Source organism: Aspergillus karnatakaensis (assembly GCF_047715665.1).
Source record: "Aspergillus karnatakaensis strain CBS 102800 unplaced genomic scaffold BJY04scaffold_59, whole genome shotgun sequence".
NCBI lineage: Eukaryota > Fungi > Ascomycota > Eurotiomycetes > Eurotiales > Aspergillaceae > Aspergillus > Aspergillus karnatakaensis.
The window spans coordinates 217551-241721 of record NW_027395771.1 but is presented as its reverse complement, the minus strand read 5'-3'; the positions used below and the strand labels follow the sequence as shown (position 1 = coordinate 241721).

The 24171-nt window shown below is 51.1% G+C and overlaps 9 protein-coding genes and 1 non-coding gene across 10 annotated transcripts; 5 read left to right on the top strand and 5 right to left on the bottom strand.

Annotated features, from left to right (window-relative positions):
• Positions 1–82: 82 nt before the first annotated feature.
• On the bottom strand, positions 83–854 carry BJY04DRAFT_222466 (uncharacterized protein; the record flags this gene model as incomplete). The annotated part of the gene is made up of 1 exon (XM_073717387.1): positions 83–854. A coding segment is annotated over one exon (772 nt), but the record flags the coding sequence as incomplete, so codon positions are not given.
• A 1305-nt stretch (positions 855–2159) lies between these two features.
• Positions 2160–3333, bottom strand: BJY04DRAFT_134000 (uncharacterized protein). The gene is made up of 2 exons (XM_073708541.1): positions 3141–3333; positions 2160–3061 (listed from the first exon to the last, which is right to left on the bottom strand). The coding sequence occupies exon 2, from the start codon at positions 2856–2858 to the stop codon at positions 2295–2297; it is 564 nt and encodes a 187-aa protein (XP_073566965.1). The 5' UTR covers positions 2859–3061; positions 3141–3333; the 3' UTR covers positions 2160–2294.
• A 2133-nt stretch (positions 3334–5466) lies between these two features.
• On the top strand, positions 5467–8871 carry BJY04DRAFT_230945 (DEAD/DEAH box helicase; the record flags this gene model as incomplete). The annotated part of the gene is made up of 9 exons (XM_073719397.1): positions 5467–6276; positions 6329–6511; positions 6564–7047; positions 7094–7265; positions 7317–7478; positions 7524–7970; positions 8022–8442; positions 8495–8609; positions 8681–8871. 9 exons carry the CDS (start codon positions 5467–5469, stop codon positions 8710–8712), a joined length of 2826 nt encoding a protein of 941 aa, XP_073566964.1. The 3' UTR covers positions 8713–8871.
• Positions 8872–9149: 278 nt separating this feature from the next.
• BJY04DRAFT_t140 lies at positions 9150–9221 on the top strand. The gene has a single exon. It is a non-coding gene; the product is annotated as a tRNA-Ala (tRNA).
• A 324-nt stretch (positions 9222–9545) lies between these two features.
• BJY04DRAFT_133969 (retrograde cargo receptor ERV46) lies at positions 9546–11503 on the bottom strand. Its single transcript, XM_073708540.1, has 4 exons — positions 11375–11503; positions 11011–11273; positions 10772–10952; positions 9546–10715 (listed from the first exon to the last, which is right to left on the bottom strand). The coding sequence occupies exons 2-4, from the start codon at positions 11201–11203 to the stop codon at positions 9782–9784; spliced, it is 1308 nt and encodes a 435-aa protein (XP_073566963.1). The 5' UTR covers positions 11204–11273; positions 11375–11503; the 3' UTR covers positions 9546–9781.
• Positions 11504–14667: 3164 nt separating this feature from the next.
• On the top strand, positions 14668–17690 carry BJY04DRAFT_133953 (putative GARP complex subunit Vps53). Its single transcript, XM_073708539.1, has 3 exons — positions 14668–14876; positions 14937–16732; positions 16781–17690. The coding sequence occupies exons 1-3, from the start codon at positions 14798–14800 to the stop codon at positions 17516–17518; spliced, it is 2613 nt and encodes an 870-aa protein (XP_073566962.1). The 5' UTR covers positions 14668–14797; the 3' UTR covers positions 17519–17690.
• Positions 17691–17717: 27 nt separating this feature from the next.
• On the bottom strand, positions 17718–19682 carry trm82 (putative tRNA methyltransferase). The gene is made up of 3 exons (XM_073712704.1): positions 19010–19682; positions 18277–18960; positions 17718–18215 (listed from the first exon to the last, which is right to left on the bottom strand). Exons 1-3 carry the CDS (start codon positions 19414–19416, stop codon positions 17840–17842), a joined length of 1467 nt encoding a protein of 488 aa, XP_073566961.1. The 5' UTR covers positions 19417–19682; the 3' UTR covers positions 17718–17839.
• Positions 19683–19751: 69 nt separating this feature from the next.
• Positions 19752–20790, top strand: BJY04DRAFT_210216 (60S ribosomal protein uL10; the record flags this gene model as incomplete). The annotated part of the gene is made up of 3 exons (XM_073714220.1): positions 19752–19925; positions 19975–20044; positions 20093–20790. 3 exons carry the CDS (start codon positions 19752–19754, stop codon positions 20788–20790), a joined length of 942 nt encoding a protein of 313 aa, XP_073566960.1.
• Positions 20791–21402: 612 nt separating this feature from the next.
• On the top strand, positions 21403–22823 carry BJY04DRAFT_133932 (uroporphyrinogen decarboxylase HEM12). The gene is made up of 4 exons (XM_073708538.1): positions 21403–21516; positions 21570–21611; positions 21695–22618; positions 22666–22823. The coding sequence occupies exons 1-4, from the start codon at positions 21465–21467 to the stop codon at positions 22737–22739; spliced, it is 1092 nt and encodes a 363-aa protein (XP_073566959.1). The 5' UTR covers positions 21403–21464; the 3' UTR covers positions 22740–22823.
• Positions 22601–24092, bottom strand: BJY04DRAFT_199021 (cytosine deaminase). Its single transcript, XM_073712703.1, has 3 exons — positions 23255–24092; positions 22912–23177; positions 22601–22823 (listed from the first exon to the last, which is right to left on the bottom strand). Exons 1-3 carry the CDS (start codon positions 23411–23413, stop codon positions 22802–22804), a joined length of 447 nt encoding a protein of 148 aa, XP_073566958.1. The 5' UTR covers positions 23414–24092; the 3' UTR covers positions 22601–22801.
• Between the last annotated feature and the right edge of the window lie 79 nt (positions 24093–24171).

Sequence of the window (24171 nt, the reverse complement as noted above, 5' to 3'; positions counted from 1 at the left end):
AAAAAAAAAAAAAAGAAAAGAAAAGAAAAGAAAAAAAAGGAGAAATCCACTGAAGCGAATTCAAAGAAAAGTCGAGACCGACCGTTGACTGCAAACGTAGTGCCATCATCGGCCGTAATTTTGCCATTCTTCAAGTATGCGCCCCGGTCCTCGAAAGAAACCATGTTGGAGTCACCTTGACCTGGAGTAACCCCTGGGGCGGCGGTGAATACTTTCTTCGGTGCACTTTCCGCTGCGGAGCTTGGGGTCGCTGAACTTGCAGGCTGCTTTCGCTTTCGCGAAGAGCCAGAGGGCTGGCTGACCTCGTCTGGCTTCGCGAGAAACGAAGAGGTGCCGGGGATGCCATCTTTGGCAATGGGAGAATTAGATCCGTTTGTGGCTGTTAGGCTTTTCCGAGAACCTGTCTTGTCGCCGTCAGGTTTAGTGCCATTAACCGAGTTACCAGGCGTAGCTCCCCCTCGTTTAGAGGATTTAGAGGCGCCTTGTTGAACTTCCAGGTCGACATCGATGTCACGATCCTCGGCGTAGTTGGGCCGGGGCGCGGCATTTCGACCTCTCGACCGCGTCCCGTAGGGTGCTGGAGTGGCGGATGTGCTGGGCGGCTCGGTGGCCGTGGCATCGTCAGAGAGTGATGATGCGCCAGCCGACATCGGCCTTGAATGTGATTCAATTACATTAGGAGCATCCGGAAGGGTGGAGGAATCCGCAGAACCCCTCCGAGATGAGTGCGTAGAAGTCGGCATGCGGTTGCCTGCGGCGGTTTGTGATGGTGGTGTATTATGGTTGGAAGGAGAATCAGGCCTCACGTGGTGGTGGTGCTGGGACTTTGGGGGCGGTGACCTATCCGAGGCCATGACCAGTCTGCAGACGCGACAAATCGCAAGACGAGGCGGGAATAATGGGCTGGGCTGCTGCAATGCACCTCCCAGGCCTGCGTCGGGCTGGTGGGAACACCAAAAGTTGCTCGGAGGCGAGATGCACAATTCAGCAACGGGCCGCAACGCGGAGGTGATCCCTCATGAGATGTAAGTTCACGGACGTTGGAAGGACTTGGACGGCATCGACCGAGTATCAAGGGGGGAGTGAGAGGGAGAAAATCAAAAAGGAATGGGGGTGGGAAAATTGGGGGATATGGAAAATCACCGCGGAGCGAAGATCTACCCAAAAGACCCTAGAAGAACGTAGATACTCGAGCCGATGGGGTCGAAGTGAAGAAAGCTGGAGGCCCACGCCCGTAGTCCGTTTTGCTTCTTTCTGTTTTTGGTTCCTGGTGTGGTGTGGCCCAGCAAGGGCGTTGAGGGATGGTGGCTATTGGAAAACCCACCAAGCGATGAGCGACAGGCGATATCAGGGTGATGCACAACTGGAACCTTCCAACAACCACCTACTCGGGGACGGGAGACACGGCCCTTGTGATGTGGCGAAGTTGCAGAATATGGGGTCGGTAGCCCGAAAGGGACGCGACTTGAAGAAGGGAAAGTAAGAGAGTGAAAAGAGAAAGAGGGAGGATGGATGGTGGAGCACTGGAGAGAGAGAGTAGAAAAGAAGAAGAAGAAGAAGAAGAGAAGAGGGCCTAGGTCTGCCGGAGGGTGAAAATGAGGGTAGGCAGGGAAAGCAGTCTAGCGGCGGTGGCAGCCAAACAAGACCGATAAGAATGTGAGTAACGCGGAGGCAGGAGTAGCACTGGCTACTGGCTGACAGGAATAATGATAATTACTGGCTACTACACCGTTGGTGACAGCCCTCTATCAAGGCGTCGATCCAGCCCAAAGACAAGGTAGGTATGTAGGTATCGGGAGAATTGGGTTGATAGACGATACCCAGACACGAGGGAGAGAGGGAGGAAAGTTGATAGTGGGAATGGGAAAGAGGCTGAAGGATGGGGGGATGGGGAGAATGCGTGAGGAAAGGCAAAACGATCTCAGCCTTTCAGCAGAAAGAAACAAGAGAAGTGAAAAGGAAGAGAGAGAGAGAGGGAGGGAGAGAGAGAGAGAGAGAGAGAGAAGAGGCAGAAGAGAAGAATAGAGAATAGAAATCAGTAGTCCCAGAAAGCCCGTCCAGGATCCCGACCAGTCCACGACCACCTCTCCCTCTTCCAATGTCTGCGACTCGCCCCTAGTCCCGATGGGTTAATATGACGGATCCTCCATCCACCAAGAACCATGACTGGAGTCTTTTCTGTTTCTTTTTGTCTTTCTCCAATCGATCATGTTCTCTAACCTCAGCAGTCCCGGTAGTCTGGCAAGGCCTCCCGCCCGCCGCAGCCGTTACCCTAGTATGTACCAATTACCCTACTAAACGCCGACAAAGGAGGTGGGTATTCGAGTGTTTGCAGTGACTATTACACAAAGGTAGATGGCCGTTCCCTTACTCGTGGCCCGGTATGTACGGAGTAGAGGATCTACGCCTGGTTGTCCAGGGCGAAGACAGAGGCAGCATATTAAAATTGGGTTTGTTCTGCGAGGGAGGGATTGTGTGGGCCGAGCCACCCGATGTGAAGAATGGTGATGATAATGATCCATCGGGGAGGGGCTATCGAAGGATTGGGTTATCCGAGCATCAAACGGACGGAGCCAAGGGGTGGACAAAGTAATTATCACTGACAGCAGAGGCCGGCTCAACCGCGAGTCATTTGTTTTAAAACGACAGACGAAGCTGTGCTCAAAGACAATTCGGCATGGCGCAACAACACATGCTGTGAGAATCATGGGGGTCAGCTCCAGGAATGTTGGACAATTGGAGGGTGGCGCATCGTTGTTCGAGCTTCTAGGGGATTGCCAAGTCCATATATGCGCTGCGCTGGATACAGAGTCCCAATTCGGGCGATCACCCACGCCTTGATTCAAGCTCCTCCCCATTCCTCGGTCTGGTTTGACTTCAATATCACGATTCCTTTCAGGTACGGAGTACACTAGCGGTTGGTCGTTGCGTCGCGTACAACCGATACTCAACACCTGTTGTTAGAGCGAGCATTGAGTGGGCAGCCCAGGCAATTTCCGAAACAAGATGGATATCGGCGCGGTGGGCCAATCTTGGGATCATAGGACTAAACGTGGATGGCCTCCATAACCGCGTGAAATTCCTGTTATGTTAATGACTATGGGAGGCCACAATATATCTCCAGGTGTAGGCGGTCTCACCAACAGATGGGGTTCAAACCTTCAAGAGATCCCATGCAGCTTGGCGGCTGATGGGCAGGGGAGAAGTAACTCCGGAGGTTTGAGAGCACTACCGGTGCTCATGTGTCATCATAATTACGATAGGTTCAACGCTCCTGTGGATGAAAATGGATGATCAAAACTGCGGGAGGGGTATTCGCAAGCCGGGTGGCTTTGTACGACTATAGCATCGACAGGTTGTCCAACCCGTCATATCAGAAGGTCCGTGGCATGTTACCTAGGTAGGTAGGTACCGGGTTGAGATGCTGATTGATCATTGATGATACCAGTGAGTAATACTTGTCTAGGATCGTGCCAGTTTATGAATGATGACCAGCAGTTGCTCTATCTTAAGTGGCAGCCTCTTGGCTTGAATGATGGGTTAGCGAAATATATAGAGCGGCGCAACCGTCAGCTAGGCGAGGGAACGAAGGCAGAACTGAACTGGTGCATCCTGCAGGATGGACCATTTGAATAGACACAGGCAAATAGTAAGACGGGATAATCGATCATTTTTATGATGCCTTTCGGAAATCCATGGATGTTGAGCTTGGATATCTGCAGATTGACGCGATGGTCGATTGGAGGAGCCGTTCCCCGCGAAGATCGAAGTCTTGGCCTCGCCTATAATGCAGCGATCAATATCCCCCTGTCATCGAGCTCGTGGAAACAGTAAGTTCCAATCAAGGATACCTCATAATTAAGCAGGCATTGAGAAGGTCACCTTGTCTACACTCCATGAGGATACTATGCAGAATGGGTGGATGCAGCCTCCGTTTACCCGGTCGGTAGCACTATTCCGCAGCTGCTCCAGCATCTTCCCGCAGCGCCGGTTGACGCGTGGGATTAACTGACGACGATCGGTCCCATCTAACCCCTTTCTTCGAACTACTCCGCCGAGAAGAAATCACAGACGCTAGGTGATGCCGTGGTGGCCATGTCGTCTTCAAATAAAGGTATATTTTCCTTTGGCGAATAGTCGACATCCTCGTTCTTTTATTGAGAAATTTGACATAGGGGGCCTGTTGTGGCTTGCTCACTTTTAAAGGTGGATCAAGAACCGGCAGATTGATATCGTCTTTTTCCGAAACACCCGTGGGCCGTGGCTGGTTTCTGCTCGGAGGTCGGGGCTGACAACCTGACAGGTTGTACTATGGCTCTGAACTTCTGAAGGCTAAAAAGCTCCCAAAATAAACCGACAGCACCAGCAAGATCTCACTAAGCAAAGAGAGACCAAGAAGCAGGAACACTCAACAGGTCGAGCGGGTCTGCGTGTCTGCGTGTCTGTTACTAGTACAAAGATGAGGCAACTGTCAGGTGACCAAGCAGTAGCCAGAGGATAGTTATTCCTAAACACAGAAAGTAGTCTGTTGATTCCTTGTCAAAGATCTGAAAGAAACAGTGCATTGGGGCACTCAGGCTTCAGCAAAGTCACAAGCGGCCAAGAAAGGGTTCCCTGACTCGTTAGTCGGTTTGATGGCGTTTGATAACCCTTGCTCATTGCTCAGACTCGCAGAGAAGAAGGAAGCTGAAGTCCGTGCTCAACACTCAGGTTATGGCTTTGACCGGGAAGGGATGACACAGTGCGTTTGTTTGTTCCCAGTCGACAAGCTGATAATTTGCTGAGGATGGTACAGCTAGATACACGGCGTAGGTCGTACGCCCGAACCGCCAGCGGAGAGGCAGGGCAATGATGATGCTGTGAGTGGGGTCAGACACGATCCCCAAGGCTAGGCTGGATTGGGCTGTGGGCGATCCAGGAACGTTTTGCCGCATCGCACACGGGACCAGAAAAATTGTATTTTTGTTGTCGTCCAATAGAGTTGTCCATTTGTAATCCCGCTGGTCTAGCTCCATCTGCCTGCATGCAAGACCAAGTTCAACGAAGCGTCTTCCTGAGGCCTTGGCCTGAAGGCTGAGAGCCTGAGGCGAGCTGGATCTGTGCCTTAGGCTCCAACTATGTCGCGTCGACGCTCGTTCCTTCCCAGTTTGTGTATCTGCCTCCAGTCCACGCCGCACCTGCCTATTGCTACTACAATCAACCGTCCGCCTACCCTACGCGCAGAGGAAGGCGCGCCGGAAAACCTTACGATAACTCTTGCCGTCGTCTCCAAAGGCATTCATCCTCTTCATTCTTACAGAACCTGCTTTATTATTACCATCACTCAATACCTGACTGCAGCGAGGAGATATTGAAGTCTTGGCAGTCTGACCTTGAACCATATCTGCCCCCACATTTGACAAAGTCCGGCGAAATAGGTACATACTGCTGGAACCCCGATGACGGCTCTTTCATAAGGGCCGCGATATGTCTGCAAACTCCGCGCAATCATTGCAAACCAGTGGCTTCCAGACCTCTGTCGATCTCGCCCGCCAGCAGACTTATGTGATAGCCCCGCTAGCTGGTCAGAAAAGACCTCCAAGCGGACCCCTCGATAGTGGTTCATTGACTGAAAACCCCAAGACTCCAGGCTCGTATGCTACCGATGGAGCTTCTCGTCAAGTCAACAACCCCGATAGCCGAGGACTGGATTTTGTCCGTCCTCAGGTGAACCTTCCTAAGAGCCGCCTTGTTGCGAGTGAGATCCGCCCCGTTGCTGGCTCTACCTCCGGGGAGAGCAAACAAGCGAGACCGGACACCACTGCCCAAGGCTCCCTTCAATCTCTAAATGATCCAAGATTTGGACTGCCCCCCTCTCTTGTTGGAAACTTTGCGGCGGCTAGGGTCACCAACATCTACCACTGGCAGGCATCATGCCTACTAGGTGAAGGGCTTCTGGAAGGAAAGCGGCACTTGATCTATACTGCCCCCACCGGTGGTGGCAAGTCTTTAGTGGCCGATGTCCTGATGTTGAAGCGTATTATTGAAAATCCGTCGCGTAAAGCCATCCTCGTGCTTCCTTACGTCGCTCTGGTTCAAGAGAAGCTCAAATGGCTTCGACGCATTGTTCAGGATGTGGAGAAACGTATTAATGATGATGAGGATGATCATGTAGACTCTGGCAACCACCGTTGGAAAAAGCAACAGAAGACTGTCCGGGTGTCGGGCTTTTTTGGTGGAAGTAAGACTACTGCCTCTTGGGCTGATACAGACATTGCTGTCTGCACGATTGAAAAGGTGCGTGCCATAAAACTCGTCTGACCGAAATGGCCTACTAATGCTAACACAGGCGAACTCTCTAATAAACACTGCCATTGAAGAATGTAGCATTGGTGAATTGGGAGCAGTTGTATTGGATGAACTGCACATGTTGGATGATGAGCACCGAGGGTACTTATTAGAGCTGATGGTAACCAAACTACTCTTATTGCAGCAGGACATTCAAATCGTCGGGATGAGCGCTACTATTTCGGTAAGACCTGGATTAAGCCATGATACCCGCTCGGTGCACTAATAGAAGTCAGAACACTGAGTTACTTGCAGAGTGGATGAATGCTAGATATTTCATCTCCACCTATCGCCCGGTGCCGGTGGACGAGTACCTTATATACAACAATGCAATTTACCCTGCAGCGAGCTCAAGACAACTTTTTCAGACCATCGCAAAGTTGACGTCCACAGGAAAACCGACCTTCAGTGATGCGGTGACCCCTGAACGCGCCATCAACACTTCCACGTTTAGGGAACTTTCTAACTCGATGACAAATGCGATGGTCGCTATGGCTATTGATACTGTCATCGCAGGATATGGCGCCTTGGTCTTCTGTGGCAGCAGACAGGCTTGCCAAATCCATGCTGGGCTCATAAGCGAAGCAATGCCCGACCCGTCCACTGTTCACTCAGATGATATGAATAGGCGTCTTGATATTCTAGCCGAGCTTCGCAGTCTTCCGAGCGGACTGGACCCGGTCCTTGAAACAACATTAATCAAGGGAGTGGGATTTCACCGTGAGTGATCCGGACTTACAGTTTGGCCAGTACTAATCGAGCTCAGATGCTGGAATGACGACGGAAGAGCGCGAAGCCATTGCCCAAGGATACGATCAAGGTATTTTGAAGGTGATTGTTGCTACCTGTAGTCTCGCTGCTGGGGTAAATCTGCCCGCAAGAAGAGTTATCATAAATGGAGCACGTATGGGTCGAGAACTCGTTGGCCCAGCGATGTTGTATGGCTTCCAATGTCCAAGGCGGCTTGTATTCTTACTAACTGTTTGAAGGCGACAAATGTGTGGACGAGCTGGGCGCAAAGGCAAAGATGACGCTGGCGAGACCTACCTTATCTGCGGACAGTCTGACCTCCAAGCCGTATGCGATCTCCTGGAAGCCGACATGCCAGCTATAGAAAGTTGCTTGGCGCCGGAAAAGAGAGGTCTCAAACGGTAAGTGGCCTTAGCCACCACTGTTCACTGCTCTGACTCGTTTAGCGCGCTCTTGGAAGCAGTAGCAACCGGGCTTGTCTCGGGCATTGAGGCGATCAAGGAATACGTGAGGTGTACTCTATTATATCGGACCGTCGATAAGAAACTCTCATACAGCATTATGAATTCTGCCCTGCAGGAGCTGTTAGAGGAGAAACTCATTCATACCGACGACAGCGAATCTTACGTGGCCACGCAACTTGGTCAAGCAGTGGTTGCATCCGCCTTCGCTCCGGAAGATGGTCTTTTTGTGCACGAGGAGCTAAAACGAGCGCTCCAGGCCTTTGTGTTGGACGGTGACATGCATATATTTTACATGTTCACACCGCTCCAGATTGCAGCAACCACCCAGATTGATTGGCCAACATTTCGCGATCAGTTAGACGAGCTCGATGAGAGTGGCTTGCGCGCTCTGCAGTTTGTCGGAGTCCAGCCAGGATTTGTGAATGCCATGTACGTTCCCCATTGGATGCATAGTTCTTCCCAACCACTAACTTCCAGCAGGGTACAAAGTGGCGCCTCAATGAAAGAAAACACGCCTGAACAAATAACCCAAGCAATGATATACCGTCGCGCCTATACGGCCTTTCAACTTCGTGACCTTAGTAATGAAATTCCCCTACAAGTCGTCGCAAATCGGTATCGCATTCCTCGTGGCGGAATCCAGACTCTCGCGCAACAATGTCACGGTTTTGCAGCTGGGATGGTCAAATTCTGCCAACGCATGGGATGGGGAATGCTCGCTGCGGTGCTCGATCATATGCGCGACCGCTTGGAAGCCGGTGCCCGTGCTGATCTTTTAGAAATGGCCCAGGTGACATACGTCAAGGGCTGGACGGCACGATTACTCCGTGACAATGGATTCCGAAACCTCAGGGCTCTCGCTGAGGCAGACCCCAAGGATATCGTTCCGATCTTGAAGATGGTATATTTTCATCTATCCAGAGCTTAATAAAGGGTGCTAATTTGTTGAACAGGTGAACCCCCGCAAAACGCAAAGGAATCAGCTTCATCCCACTGAAGCAGAGCGGTACTCTCGAAAGCTGTTCGTCAAGGCAGAGCTCATTGTCGCCTCCGCTAACAAGATCTGGGGTAAGTACATTCCCTGTTTCCAGGTTAAACTGGAGATTGCCAAAGATATATGCTAATCTGCATCTCTTTAGAGCGAGAAATGCAAATTGAACTAGACGAGTAAGATAAGGTCTCTCATTCTGGTGCATGGTTTGCTTCTGGGGGTAAGCTCCATACTCTACGTCACACCTCCGACCTGGGCCATACTCACGGCTGGCAAGCAACTTTTACAGCGGTGGCGCAGTATACTCCGCATGAGGACCTAGTTTTAATCACTCCTGTAAATAAGCTTGATCTAAATAAAGAATATCTGCAGTCTTGGAAGCTACCGCGAAGTAAATATGCGCTCAAACACCTTGGTAAACACCATGCCAGATCAAAGACCCAATACCAGCTTACCTCTCTTGCTTTTCTAAAAAGATAAATTACATAACATATCGCAGTATAGACATCCAAAACCGCCTCTTAACGTATAAAGACAATACCTTAGAATCTCATCGAGTTTATCCACCATTCAGTTTAAGCATGGGAAACCAAACTAGTCATCAAATTTTTACGATCGGGCGCTTGGTCTAGTGGTATGACGCTTCATTTGCATTGAAGAGGTCCGGGGTTCAATTCCCCGCGTGTCCATTATGTTTTTCTTTTTTGTTTATGATCTTTGCTATCTACCTCGGATCTGATTGGCTTGCATTCTTTTTTCCCTCCTGCTATGAACTAGTGAGGGTATAGTACGAAGGGTAATATGGTATTCCATGTTTGTTTCTGCAGGTGTGGCTTGGGTAACTGAACAGATTTTTCGGGTTTACGAGAAACAAAGGAGGAGAGAAAGAAGAAGAGAAAGAGACTGGGCTGAAAATGGAGTGTTTGGGGTGGGGTGGGGATACTGAGGCCGGTGAATATATATACGAGCTTTGCAGACAGAGTAAGTAGAGAACAAGGTAGCCGAAATGAAATGAAATGATGTAATAGCAAGATCCAGAACGCCTAATATAGATAGATACCTAGCATAGAATTGCCCCGGCTGACTCGCGCTTCATTTTCTACTATGTTGTTGATATTGTTACTGTTGATTTTTGTACTTTGTTGATTGGGTTATGGATGAATGGATCAGAGAGAGCGAGCCTCTTACAGGTGAGTCGCTGAGTCGAGGTCTCCCGTGGTCCGATAGTAGTAGATATGGTACGAATACTCTAATTCGAGTGCAGTTTGCGCACCCTGCTCACACCCTCGTAGAGGGTGCGGTCAATAGCAGCTGCAACTGTGAGAGTTCCGCCGATGATGGCGCAGACGCCTGTCAGGAACCCTGTGAAGGTCTTCGGTCTCGCCTCGCGGTTGATCACCTTCATTGGGGAGATGTCGTAGTTGAAGAAGACACCTGGAATGCCGTTTGCCGCGTGGATGCGCTCCTTGTGGCCTTCATCGGAGGCGTCTCCGCCATTGAGAGATCGCTTGTGGGATGTCACGGAGTATTGGTGCGTTTCGATGCTTCCTGCAGATCCTTGGCCGAGGCCGTGGACGCCCAGTGGCGTGTTTTCTGATGCATGCAGGGAGCTCGAGTACAATGGGTCCCAGCCGAGAGGGAGGTATGAGGTAGACACAACCTTGACGAAGTACATAAAGCTGTAGCCGGGCTCCTGTGTTTCCTGGCTGGTGCTATCAAGCGGGTTCGTGTGATGGTGGTCAGTCCACTGCCAGCGGTCCGAGAGCTCATCAGGGAGCTTGGGGCCAAAGCGCAGGCTGTGGATGATATGTGTCATTGTGTGCTGTTCAGCCGGGGCCAATTCCTTCTCGAGGTAGTTTACGATATCGTGGACGTGCATGTTACCACTGGAGAAGGAGCGGCCTGGTGCAATATGAAAGTTGCCGACGACTTTATTAACGCGGATGACACCCTCGAGGCGGCAGCCTTCGCGACGTTGGGCGTCAATGCGCTGTGCGTAGCCCTCGCGTTCGCATTGCTCGATGTTCCCGCCTTTTCCAAATGCCCATTGTTTCAGAGCGTAGGCTTCGCGCACTTCTTCACAGGTGTTGCAGCAACCAGGTTTGATGGCGTTGGGAGGGGCTGGAGCGCCGCCACATTCGCCGCAGTATTCGGGGTCGAGGTGTTTGGCTTCATCGGCATGGCTAGTAGTACTTTCAGTTAGCAAGATTCGGAGCGGGCAGACTGCGGCTGAGCGTACAGTTCTAGGGCTTGGATATCAAGGACACGGCCTCCTTCCTTGACAGATGACAGGCGGACCTTGTTTACGCCGTGCGCAACGCCGACCTGCTGTTCGCCCGAGACATCCATTACGTCCAGCGTTGTAAGCTCGCAAGGCAAGCGCGGGAAGGTGATATTCAGATGAATTTCCATCTTCTCTCCTAATGTCGCATCTCCAATTAGCCAGCTGTTCTCTTACACTCTTCAAATTGTACCGACCTCTTGACTTATCAACAACCAGCTCCGGCATAACCACCACACGTCTATAGTCCACCCATTCTCCCCACACGAGCCATAGCACAACGAGCAGCGAAGCGATTGTGATGATTCCTCCGGACGTCGTGCGGATGCGCGCCTCGTCGACTGTTTTGGCGAAGGCGTCTAGCCTTGTGAACCGTGATTTGGCCGGCATGGCGTGAGTGAATTGACGATCATACGGGTGCGACTTTATTAGGGCCTAGACCGGCTAGGGCGTAGAACGTCTGTAGTTAAATTGACTATCTGTCAGTGTGGTGATCTTAAGCCAACGAGCAGCGTAAGAGATGCCGCGGGCGAGGTAGGGTAGAGCCTCGGAAAAACGTACCACAGAGATAGGTCGTAAAGAGCGAGAGACCTATCGACGTCAATTGCCTGTCCAGACTCTGCGAGCTCTTGGTCTGCAAGCAAATTGTCCAGGAGTGTCGAACTGAATGTGAAGTATGGCCGATTCGTCCTTTGAATGTGGCTATGAAGGAGCGTCACGCGTAACTTACCCCACTAGTAGAAATGCATGGTACGTATTGGTATTTCAGGTATCTGCCAAAGGACAAACCGCAGGCTGTGATTCGCCGGAGATAAAACCCACAGCTCCGTGCCTGGATCATATCACGTGCCTTGAGCCCCATTGTCGCCGCCTGAGCACGTGATGCAGCTGCCTGCAGGCTGCAGCAGAATTGGGCGAACGTCACTTTTTTCTGCTTTGGTTTCCGCGCCCGACTTTGTCTGTAACCAACATCTCAAACAGAAGGCTGATCGCTGCTTTGACACGGCCTTTGAAGATCAAACGCCACAACTTCTTTCTTTATTTCATTTTTAAACAATACCGCTCGTTTGATACATGTGGATCGACTCTACTCCGAACAACTAAGGCGCGCAGCGCTTTGTCCGTCCTGAGCACCATCTCATTTCGAGCAGCGACCTGTTTCCTCCTCACACAACATCCTCCATCCGAGCACGACATTCCACTACTACACGAATATGATGAAAAGAGGCAGAGGCACTACCCGCAGCAGCGGGGGTGCGAACACTCGTGGGGGAATCCGCAAGCGGGGTCCTCCTACAAAGGTTGATCGCGATGGTGATCTGGCGATGGGTGTAAGCACAGGCGCAACTCGCGGGCGAGGTGGCCGTGGAGGGTCGACTCGTGGTGGCGCCGGTCGTTCTACCCCCTCTGGACCCCGAGCAATGGCGATCGATCGGAATATCGATCAGATTCAGAAGGCCCTATCTAGCTCCACCGCGCAGGCGAACATTCGGCAAGGCGGCCGTGGATCCGGCTTGGAGCAGGTCATCGTCCGTGGGTGGAAGGGAAAGAGCTTGGCCGCATCCAACCGTGACGGCGGTGTCGAAAGCCTGGTCGCATTCCTCGAGAAGAAACTCACACCACCCGAATCGAAAGCTACTCGCATTAGAATATCCAAGGTATGTGCAACACTAGAACTGGCGGTCACCGACATGAACATGAATTACCAGCGCCGTCCTCTCCGATGAGTTCTCGTTTCCAAGATGGTACCCTCCAGAACGACGAGCGGCGGATGCACAGGGTTTATGGGCGTTTCTTCCTTTGGATGACTGCGGTTTTCAAGGTCTCTTATGCCTTGCTAACGTTGATTAGTCGCGGGTTGAAGGCGACGCATTGATAGCGTCTATCCGACCTGAACTACTAGACAGAATGCTCCAACTCAATGGGTTCAGCTTCGCGAAAGCTACCCTTACAATCGAAAAGTACGACGATTCCTCAGCCGCTCTTCTCGGCCACTCGATGCCGGCACAGAACGGAGTCACGCCCTCTACCGCAGACACAAAGTCCAAGATGAAGACGATTTTGTCACGGCGATATTTTCAGGACTCCAAATTGCTCAATCTCTCCAAGCTAGCGGCCGACCCAGATTTGGTGGCCATGGGTATCTTTGGCACAACCTCCACCGAATCAAAGTTTTTCCCTGCTTTGATGAAAGTTTGGGAGCTGAGCTTTGATAGCTCTACTGCGCGACGTGAGGCAGTCGAAAGTGTCAGCCTTGCTGACAATCAGCTCGCCAACATTTCCGTCGTCACCTCCCTCTCGCAAACATTTCCCGACCTCAAAAACCTCGATCTATCGAACAACAACTTCAAAGATGCCCAGGCGCTTATCGGATGGCGATGGAAATTCCGGAAACTCCAGTTCCTCGACTTGAGCGGCAACCCATTCAGTTCCGATCCCACTTTCAAGGACACTATGCTAAAGTGGTATCCCGAGCTTCGGACCTTGAACAACGTACTGGTTCGCACGGAAGAAGAAGTCGCTGCGCAAAAGAAAACACCCATTCCCATCCGGGCTCCTCATTTCCACGACGAAAACCAAATTGCAGAGAACTTTATACGAACTTTCTTCGCTGGATATGATGGTAACCGGAACGACCTGGTGAACGGATTCTATGACGACAACTCCACCTTTTCGCTAAATGTCAACTCATCCGCACCGCGAGCGTCGCAAACCGAGAACGTTCCTTGGGACCCGTATCTCAAGAAGAGCAGAAATCTTGTAAAAATCAGTCATTTAACGGCAAGAATGTCTCGTACATACACGGGCGCTGAAAAGATTCGCGAATTATGGTCGTCACTTCCGCCCACGAGACATCCTGACATTGCATCTAATCCCGAGGAGTGGCTTATCGAATGCTATCCGATTCCCGGACTCCCTGATATCACTGGACAAAGTGCGACTGGTGTTGGAGGATTCCTTATCATGGTGCACGGAAAGTTCGAAGAGAGCGTTTCTGGAAAGGTGGAGACAAGGAGTTTTGACCGTACATTTATTCTCGGACCTGGCTCAGGAGTTGATGGCATCAGGGTCATCAACGATGTGCTTTGTCTCCGAGCGTTCGGTGGCCGTGAGGCATGGCAACCTGAGCCTCAGCCAGCTGCCGTTCCACCTGCCGCAGTTCCAGTCCTAGCTGCGGCCCCAGGGGCTCCAGCTGTTCCAGCAGTCCCGGCGGCAAACCCAGCAGCCCTTACTGGTTACGGCGTCCCGGCACCTGGGAAGACCGAAGTCCAAGTGCAACAAGAGCAGCTTGTGATGCAGCTGAGTGCGAAAACAATGATGACGTTACAATATTCCGAACTAGCTCTCTCAGGAAATGGATGGAATATGGATGCTGCTTTAAAGAATTTTGAAGAACTTAAGGTAAGAAGCTTTGTCCGCTCTCTTTGAAGGACGTTTTGCTGACAGCATTTTCAAACCCAGGGACAACTCCCTCCTGATGCCTTTCTTCCAGGAGCCGGCGTGATTTAAACGCCCACAATAACACCAATACTACAACAATCTGTTTTGATATCTCGAGGAAGGCATTTTTGGTTTGATTCGATTATTCTGTGATTTGATGAATGCATGGCTAGGCGAAATGGCACAGGTTATCTTACATGTTTCAATATCCCAATATCCAATTTTCAATGTACAATAAATAAAGACTACAAGACCACGAAGACATGACAATAGAAAGAGCGAGAAACCACACTCACAGCCTATTTCTCCAACGGTCTTGTATTGTAGAAAGCAGCTTTGTTGGGAGCTGATTTGGCGTAGCGCACCTAAATCCAGCCGCACGGCTAAAGCTGAAGTTCCCGCCAACTCTCCGCAGTCAGGCAACAGAACCTCCGCATACACCCCCGATTCCAGCTGCGATACCCCGAATATTCCACCTACGACCCCTACTCTCTGTCCCAACCTGCAGGATGAACTTTGCGTTAATTCCCAAGAGCTAATGGAATGTCCACTACGACCACGACACACAATACCAGTCAAATGGCTCCCAACGGGGCGGCGCCCCTCGATCCCTTGGACGCAGGTGAGCTGTGCAATTGAGCTGCACTTGAAGGCAATCTGCTGATACTTAGCACATTTCTAGCCGACTATGACCCCGTCGACCACCTGAACGCTATCTTTTCACACCCGTCCACCCTCTCCTCCGTCTCCGATGTATCCCAACGGCTGCGTGACTACGAAGTTGAGCTGGACACCGAGATCGGCGCACTAGTAGAGGAGCAGGTCACATCAAATTCCGAGAGCGTCGAGCGCATACAAACCGCAAAAGCAGATCTGACCGAGCTGTTCAAGAAGATCGACGATGTTCGCGACCGCGCGTCCAAGACCGAGCAGTCCATCACCGAGATGACGGCGGACATCAAACAGCTTGACAACGCGAAGAAGAACCTGACACAGTCCATGACGGCGTTGAAGAGGTTACAGATGCTCACTACCGCGTATGACCAACTACGTGTCCTTAGCCGCACGCGGCAGTACCGGGACTGTGCCCAGCTGCTGCAGGCAGTGATCCAGCTTGTTGCGCACTTCAAGTCGTATCGATCCATTGACCAGATTGCGCTCCTTAGTCGAAACGTGGCGGATATACAACGGGACTTGCTGGAGCAGATATGCGAGGATTTTGAGATGGCGTTTGCGAAGGGTGAAGTTGGACAGAGGAAGACTGCCCTTTTGGAGGGATGCGCTGTTATGGATGCGCTCGGAGATCATGCGAAGACGAGGCTGGTGACTTGGTACTGCAACTTCCAGCTGCGCGAGTATCGGCAGGTCTTCAGGAACAACGAAGAGGCCGGCTCTCTCGATAATATCTCGCGGAGGTACTCGTGGTTCAAGCGAATTCTGCGAATTTACGACGAGGAATACGCAAGCATCTTCCCTGCATCGTGGAGGGTAGATGAGGTTCTGGCGAATGCATACTGTGAGGGTACCAGAGATGATTTCAAGGGGATTCTCTCTCGATCTGTTCGAAACGGCCAAACGCTCGATGTCAGCCTCTTACTCTCGTGTTTACAAGAGACGCTCGACTTTGAGCATTCACTCGAGCGACGCTTCTCTATACCTTCCAGACCGTCCACCGATACATTTGCGTCAGCAGAAACACCTGTGTTTGGCCAAGCTATCTCAGAGGCCTTTGAGCCATATCTCAGCGTATGGGTGAATGCACAAGACAAGCAACTAGCTGCGCTGATACCGAAATACCGCCAACAACCGATCAAGCCGCTAGGGGAAGAATTTGACTCGAATATCGTCATCTCATCCTCTATGGAGCTCTTCACATTCTACAGACACTCTTTACAGCAATGCGCAAAGCTCTCTACGGGCGCCAGTCTGGCAGATTTATCAAAGGTATTTGCCAAGTACCTGGATCAATATGCACAGCAGGTACTGCTCTACTACATTAGCGACCAACCCACTGCACATAACCCGCTTGGAGTGCAGTCTCTCGAGGACTTGATTGCTGTGCTCAACACCGCAGACTACTGTTACACTACGTGTAATCAATTAGAAGAGAAGATCAAGGGCCGTCTCGACAAGAACCTGAAGCAAAGTGTGGACTTGCAAAGTCAAGCGGACGCTTTCATGGGCATTGCATCCGCAGCTGTCAGAGGACTCGTCCGTAAGGTTGAAACCGAGCTTGAGCCCTGCTGGCGAGAAATGCGCAACACACCCTGGAACAGGCTCGAAGGCGTGAGCGATCAGAGCTCTTACGTTGGAGAAGTCTTAACGAAAACCAACACAAAAGCATCCGAAATCCTGCAATTGATTCACAAACAGCAATACGCCAGAGCGTTTGCCGACCACATCGTTGAGTTGGTCTCAAACATCTTCCTCCAAAACATCTTCCAATGTAAGCCCGTCTCAGAGACAGGTGCAGAACAGGTACGCCCCTAGAGCTCAGTAACCCCAAACCACACTAACACCCAGCAGATGCTCCTCGACACATACACTCTAAAAACTGGCCTCACCTCCCTCCTCCCCTCCCCACCCCCTGCTACCTTCACCAAGCGCGTAAACAATAGCTTCGCCAAGATCGAAACCCTCCTCAAAACCCTCCAAGTCCAGCCCTCACCTCCCGAAGCACTCGTGCAAGCCTACCTAATCCACATCGCCGACCGCAGCAACAACAACTTCCGCAAAATCCTCGACCTAAAGGGAATCCGCAGCCGACAGGAACAGAACCACCTCGTTGAGCTCTTCCAGATTCACCGCTCGTCAGACCGGTACGCGTCGAACATCCAGGAATCGAATCCTGTTCTTGCGGCGCTGCAGACAACAACTGCTTCTTCGTCGACGAGTGTGAGTCAGGGGCTAGGGCTGGCGAACCTGGGTACTTCGGCTGCGGCTTCAGCGTCGGGGTTGCCAAGTCGGTTTGATGCGTCGTTGCTGGGCTCGGCACTTATCTCTGCCGCGAAGGACGGTGTTGATCGGTTAGGGACGCCGATGAGTTCTTCGTCTACGCCGGTGAATCCTACAGCTGGGGGAGCGGGAGGTTCGTTATCTGCCTCTGGAACGCCGGCTGTGACGCCTGGTCCTTCTGTACAGGGCCAAAGTCAAGCTGGGGACATGGGGTCGAATCTGAATGAGAACTTGAAGAATCTGGGCAAGTTCTTTCGCAGGGACCTTGGGTTTGGCGGGAGGTTTGGGAGGGGTGGCGATGATGGGTGATAGATTAGATATTTGTCTATACGGTTCAGCGATTGTGGTCTTGTAGATTGGCCTTCGCGTATATTTAGTATTATACCAGGTTATTTTCTCTATCTTGATTTCGTTTATAGTAGCATGGCAAGGGGAAAGCAATGCGGAACTGAGGGTGGGGATATATTTTAGGAGGCCAGGGGACATAGGTGTAATATATATATATATATATCTCAATTCAATCATCAAGTCTCATAACATAACTATTAATATACTTTTCTCTATCTGACACACGAAACCATATATATACAAGCATACAACACATTTAGCCCAGCAGGTTAGAATTACCATCTACTCCTCATCCCCATACAACTTCTTCCTCAGATTCTCTAGTCCATAAACCGCGTTATTCGACGCCTTCTTCTCCTTCTCACTAACCCCCGAAGCCGGTACCGTATCCTGCGAATTAACATTGCCAACAAACCAAGCATCAACACCTTCCCAAACTCCTTGATCTGTCAGCCGCAGTAAATCAAGGTAAAATTTCGAGGCCGTGGTGCGCCATTCTTGCGAGGAGCCTGGTTGCCGGATTGTGTCACGGGAGATAATGACGCCGTTTCCGTTGGATTCGATGTCGAGGATGTTGCCGCCGAGGGGTGATTCGATCGGAGCGAGAGGAGTTAGAGTGCCTGATGGGGGGAGGGTGTATGTGAGGAGGGTAGGATTTCTGTGTGCTTGTTAGGATTATTCAAGGATTGGGAAGATTTAGGGATGAATTGGATACTTACCCTTCTAATGCGACGAATATGACTCGGTGTGAATTAGATGAAGAAGCCCAGATGCCACGAACAGCAACTTCTTTCGTCTCGGCGGATTGGTACTCGGAGAGAGAGATTTTCTGGAGAATCTGTCCGGACGCCCAGTTCCAGATTAGGAGGAAGGGGTCGCCGCCTCCTGAGATGAGAACCTCGGGTGCCCAGGTTGGAATGCATAGCTTGCTGATAAACGCCGTGTGCCCAAAGCAGTAGTTCTCTGTGATATTTGCCTGTGGCGGACCGCGCGAGACACGGATATGCTCATCTCGATCCCCAGTAAGAATGTAACTTCTTTGCTCAGAGGAATCTTCCGGAGAAGGCAGTTTGGCGAACACAACATCTGTGAGAAGTGATACATGGCCAAGCAGCAGGTTATGGTCGAAAGCAGGCGCTTCGGAATCCTGGTTGCTGGACTGAGCATTCTTTGCCCTCTTAGCGAGCTGCTCTTGCTGCATTTGGAGGGACCTGAGGTTACGTTCTGTGTGCACGGTTAGGTTTGTCGCGGCGATAACCTTGCGGTGTTCCCTTTGAGCCTTGACTGTGCGAGGTTCAGCGCTGGGGATGAGTGGCATGGAGTAGACATCGCCGAATTTGTCTCCAATAAGGATGTCGTTCTTGTCTGTGAAAGTAATGGCGCAAGGGCGCTTGGGCATTGATCTGCTCAGAGTTAGTACCTGCTGTAGAGGCTCAACTTGGGACTACTAACCTTGCGCTTAGTTCAAGGAATGAACTATTCTCCTCGATTTGGAAAACACGAATGGACTTGTCTTCCGCAGTCAGGGCGACAAGATATTCGCCGTCTGGGGTTGCCGTCAAAATGGGGATGTTGGTCCACGCAGTCGTCTGTTTCAAAGCTGGCGTAGTATTCTTTTGCTCTGAAGATGGATCAACCTTTCTCTTCTTTCCAGGAGGGCCTTCGACTTCTGGATTAGATTCATCGTTGGCATTGGGAGCGTCCGCACCATCTTGTGGCCAGACGGAGAGGCGCTGTCCGGATTCGGAGTCATAGCAGAAGAGCTTTGAGCCGACTGATGCTACGAAAACGTTCTTAGAGCCGCTCTTTGTCTTGAAGGACTGTATGCACTGGAATGGTTGCTGGAAGTTTTCCGCCATGTTGTATGTTGTATAGAGTTGGCGTTAGAGATCGGACAACCGGATTAAAAGTCCCCCCTGCGTATATTGACGAAAGATACAGCTCGGATAACCTCGAAGGACCTTTAGATGTCAATTGCCCTATCAAATCTGTAGACTAGATATGTCCTCTGGATCTGGATATCAAAATGCTCTCGGCGGAGCTTGAGCGGGGCACACGTGATCGGCTAGCGAGCGGGAAAGGCACAAGAAAAAAATCGCACAAATCTCGGAGCTTCTGAGTTCCTCTTCAACACCAAACAACCAAATCAATTCCCTTGCCCTTAAACAACCTATCTTCAGTGAAATAAGAAGAAATGGGGGGCAAGTCAGCTACCAAGGCCGCTTACTTCGAGAAGCTCAAGAACCTGCTCGATGAGTACAAGACTGTCTTCATCGTCGGTGTCGACAATGTCAGCTCTCAGCAGATGCATGAGATCCGTATCGCCCTCCGTGGCGAGGGTGTCGTGCTGATGGGCAAGAACACCATGGTTTGTCTCGCTTGATCAGACGATATGGACTGCAATTGACCTTTTCCAGGTTCGTCGTGCCCTCAAGGGTTTCATCAACGACAACCCCGAGTACGAGCGTCTGCTTCCTCACGTCAAGGGTGGGTACAACTTCTACAAGGAATGAGATTTCTGGCTGATAATTCCAGGCAACGTCGGTTTCATCTTCACCAGCGGTGACCTCAAGGCCACCAAGGAGAAGATCCTTGCCAACCGTGTCGCTGCTCCCGCTCGTGCTGGTGCCGTTGCTCCCGTCGACGTCTGGATTCCTGCCGGTAACACTGGTATGGAACCCGGTAAGACCTCTTTCTTCCAGGCTCTCGGTGTCCCCACCAAGATTGCTCGTGGTACCATTGAAATCACCACCGACCTCAAGCTCATTGAGGAGGGCAACAAGGTCGGTCCTTCCGAGGCCACCCTGCTCAACTTGCTCAACATCTCTCCCTTCACCTACGGTATGACCATCCAGCAGGTCTACGACAACGGTCAGACCTTCAGCGCTAGCGTTCTCGACATCGAGGAGAAGCAGCTCCTCGATGCCTTCACCAGCGCTATCCAGGCCATCACTACCATCTCCCTGGCTGCCAACTACCCAACTCTTCCTTCCGTTATCCACTCCGTTATCAACGGTTACAAGAAGGTTCTGGCTGTTGCTGTCCAGACTGAGATCAGCTGGCCCGAGATCGAGGAGCTCAAGGACCGTATCGCCAACCCTGACGCTTACGCTTCCTCTGCTCCCGCCGCCGCCGCCGGTGGTGCTGCCCCCGCTGCGGCTGCCGCCGAGGAGGCTCCCGCTGATGAGGAGGAGGAGTCCGATGATGACATGGGCTTCGGTCTCTTCGACTAAGCGCCTTGTCTCATTTGATGGGATACGACTGCCATGTATTAGATACTGTTTATGACCAATCGTGAGGTTGGGTAAATGAAATGATACGATGGTGACAGGTACTGCTTCTAGTAGATATGAACGTAGAACGTTCATATTTTTGGAGCTTTCAAGGTACGTTGGTTTTGCTTTTTCTTCTATTGTTTCCACACACATACACCCATACCTTGTCCTGGCGGAGGATGATCCTATTTTTAACTCGTAAACACTGCCGTGTTCATGAAGATTAAAACGCAACAACAACACTCTAATTTTTTGCTGACGCCACACCTCTCACCTACGTTGCTTGTCGCACATACCCTGTTGCTTCACTTGCTAACAGTTCCAAAGATCTCTAGTGAACATTTTTCGGCTCCGATCAACGTAGATTTTTGTAGCTTCTGGGAGGGTTGGGGCCATATACAAGGCGGAACCTGGGTAGCTGGAAAAGAAACTTCAATCACAATTATATGACTTCAATACACCATTAAAATTCCATTCGTCTCTTCTGTAGAAATGCCGCTTTTGATAGCCTAAATATCAGCAGATTGTGGATCGCGGGGCTTAGTGACGGCCCGAGGCCCCGAGCAAGAATATCATCGAAGGCACCGCAGCTCCCAAGTTCCCCTCCATCACAACCATCAACCACCACAAAAATGACACAATTCGCACCATTGAAGAACGATCTACTGCTGAGAGCCGCTAGGGGTATTTACACATCCAGCTAATCCATCAAAGCCACAAAAACTAAACAGCAACAGGCGAAAAGGTCCAGCGCCCGCCGATATGGGTCATGCGACAGGGTACGCATTTATCACCCTTGTCCTCTTAGAACTTAGACCACTCTCCCAAGATCATCGTCTTCTAACATAATCTGACTACATAGCCGGCCGCTACCTCCCCGAATACCACGAAGCCAAAGGCAACCGCGACTTCTTCGAATGCTGCCGCGACCCCGAAGTCGCTTCAGCCATCACCCTGCAACCAGTCGAGCGCTACAGCGGCCTCATTGACGCCGCAATCATCTTCTCCGACATCCTCGTCATCCCACAAGCAATGGGCATGACCGTCGAAATGGTCGACAAGAAGGGCCCCCATTTCCCTGAGCCGCTGCGCTCCCCCACCGACGGACAATACGAGAAAGTGCTCGCTAAGAACGTCGACGTGAAAAAGGAGCTGGACTATGTGTATAAGGCGATCACATTGACGAGGACGAAACTTGAGGGACGGGTTCCGCTTATTGGGTTCTGTGGTGCGCCTTGGACGCTGCTGTGCTATATGGTTGAGGGTGGTGGGAGTAAGATGTTTATCCAGAGTAAGACGTGGGTTTATAAGTATGGAGAGGAAGCGAAGGCGCTGCTGCAGAAAATTGCGGAGATCTGTGTTGAGTATCTGGCTTTGCAGGTTGCGGCTGGTGCGCAGCTTGTGCAGGTGTTTGATTCGTGGGCTGGGGAGTTGTCGCCCGCGTCGTTCAAGAGCTTTTCTCTGCCCTATTTGAGGTATATCTCGGCGAACTTGCCGAAGAAGCTGCAGGAGATGGGGCTGGAGCCTGTGCCTATGACGGTATTTGCGAAGGGGGCTTGGTATGCCCTTGAGGATCTCTGTGAGAGTGGATATAACGTTGTTGGATTAGATTGGCTGCATGACCCGGCCGAGGCTTTTGCCATTGCCAACGGGCGGGTTACAATTCAGGGTAACGCGGATCCTGGTGTGCTTTATGGTGGCCGTGAGGCTATCACGCAGGCTGTTGAAACTATGGTGAAGGGTTTCAAGGGCGGAAAGCAGGGATGGATTGCAAACTTGGGCCATGGTATGTTCTCGCTATTTATGCTATATCTGAAAATGCTAATTGTATAGGTATCACTCCGTTTGTGAAACCGGATGACCTCAAGTTCTACTTTGAAGAGATCCATCGCCTGACAGCCGAGTAGGCTGTAATTGACATATACACTGGATGACTGCTCGGTCATTCATAGTCGGGTATACCACAACTCTAGACACCGATATCCTCGTTCCTGATACCTCAATCAGCAAAAGTTCAACGGCCAAAAAGCCGGACATAATGAAAATGAAAGAAATAAAAGAAGCAATGATTCAACTCACCAAAGCTGAGGCTTCTCCTTGATAAACTTCTCCATCATCTCCTTGCACTCCGCATTATCCAAAACAACCACCTCCTTCCCACGGTTCAACAGATACTCCTCCCCACCCATGAAGTTCTTGTTCTCGCCGATAACCACCCGCTTGATCTTGTACAGGATACACGCTCCAGTGCACATATCACATGGCGAGAGAGTTGTGTACATCGTAGCGCCTTCGTACGCCGAGGCGGGGAGACGGCCAGAGTTCTCGAGTGCGGACATCTCGGCCTGTGTATACATAGTAATTAGCGTCCAGGTTATGTCTTGCCGCAGGTGTAAAGATAAAAGACAATGAATGGACTTACATGTAACGTCGCACTGCCATTCTGCACACGCATGTTGTGTCCTCGACCTAGGATCGTTCCGTCTTTGGCGACGAGAGCTGCACCGATAGGGACGCCACCCTCGGCCGCGCCTTGACGGGCTTCTTCAACAGCAGCAATGAACCCGGCATCTGATTCCATTGTCTTGTGTGCGAGTGTGTGGGTGGACTGTAGCAGAAGTCACTGAAGATAGAGGATGATAGGTAGAGTCTGAGAGGTTAAATAGGTGTAGGCTGCTGTATAGAAGGATTAGAGATAAGAGCTGTTGGTTAGACTGCCGCTGCAGAGCTTGACGGCGGAAGCTGGAGCGTGGTTGGCTGCCGTTCTCGTTCTAGTTTGACCCGCATTTCTGATAAGATCCACGTTGCGAGGGGTTCAAACTTGATAGAACAAGCATATCAACTGTAGCAATTGGTCACCTGGGTATACAGGGGAATACAGAGAGCCGGAGACGCTGTGATGATGTTAGTCTGGGTAGGATTTGTTTGGCCTTGAATAGTAGCATGGCGTGCTTGGATTAAGCTTGGCTGTTAGTGAGAGGCTTAACCTGGAACCTTGGAGAGATGATCGTGCTCTTTTCTATTGGAGAATACGAAGACCAGAAAAACAGCTGACGCGAGGTCGAAGAACTGTATATAGGCGCTTTAGCGGACCACCAAGGTCCCGCGCACCTGGGGACACTCCAAGGTCAGGAACGAAGGTTCGAGGTCCCGGACCACCCCTCCTTCCTGTTTCGTCGAGTCTTATCGATAACAGAGGCGAGTGTTTGCCGCCTGAGGCAGCATAAGCGCCACAAGTTTAGAAATTGCGCTTTCGCCGAGCATTTTCGCTCATAATTTTAGTTGGTTACTGGCTCATACTTAATAAATTACTAAACATGCGGCAGATAAAGCGCATTG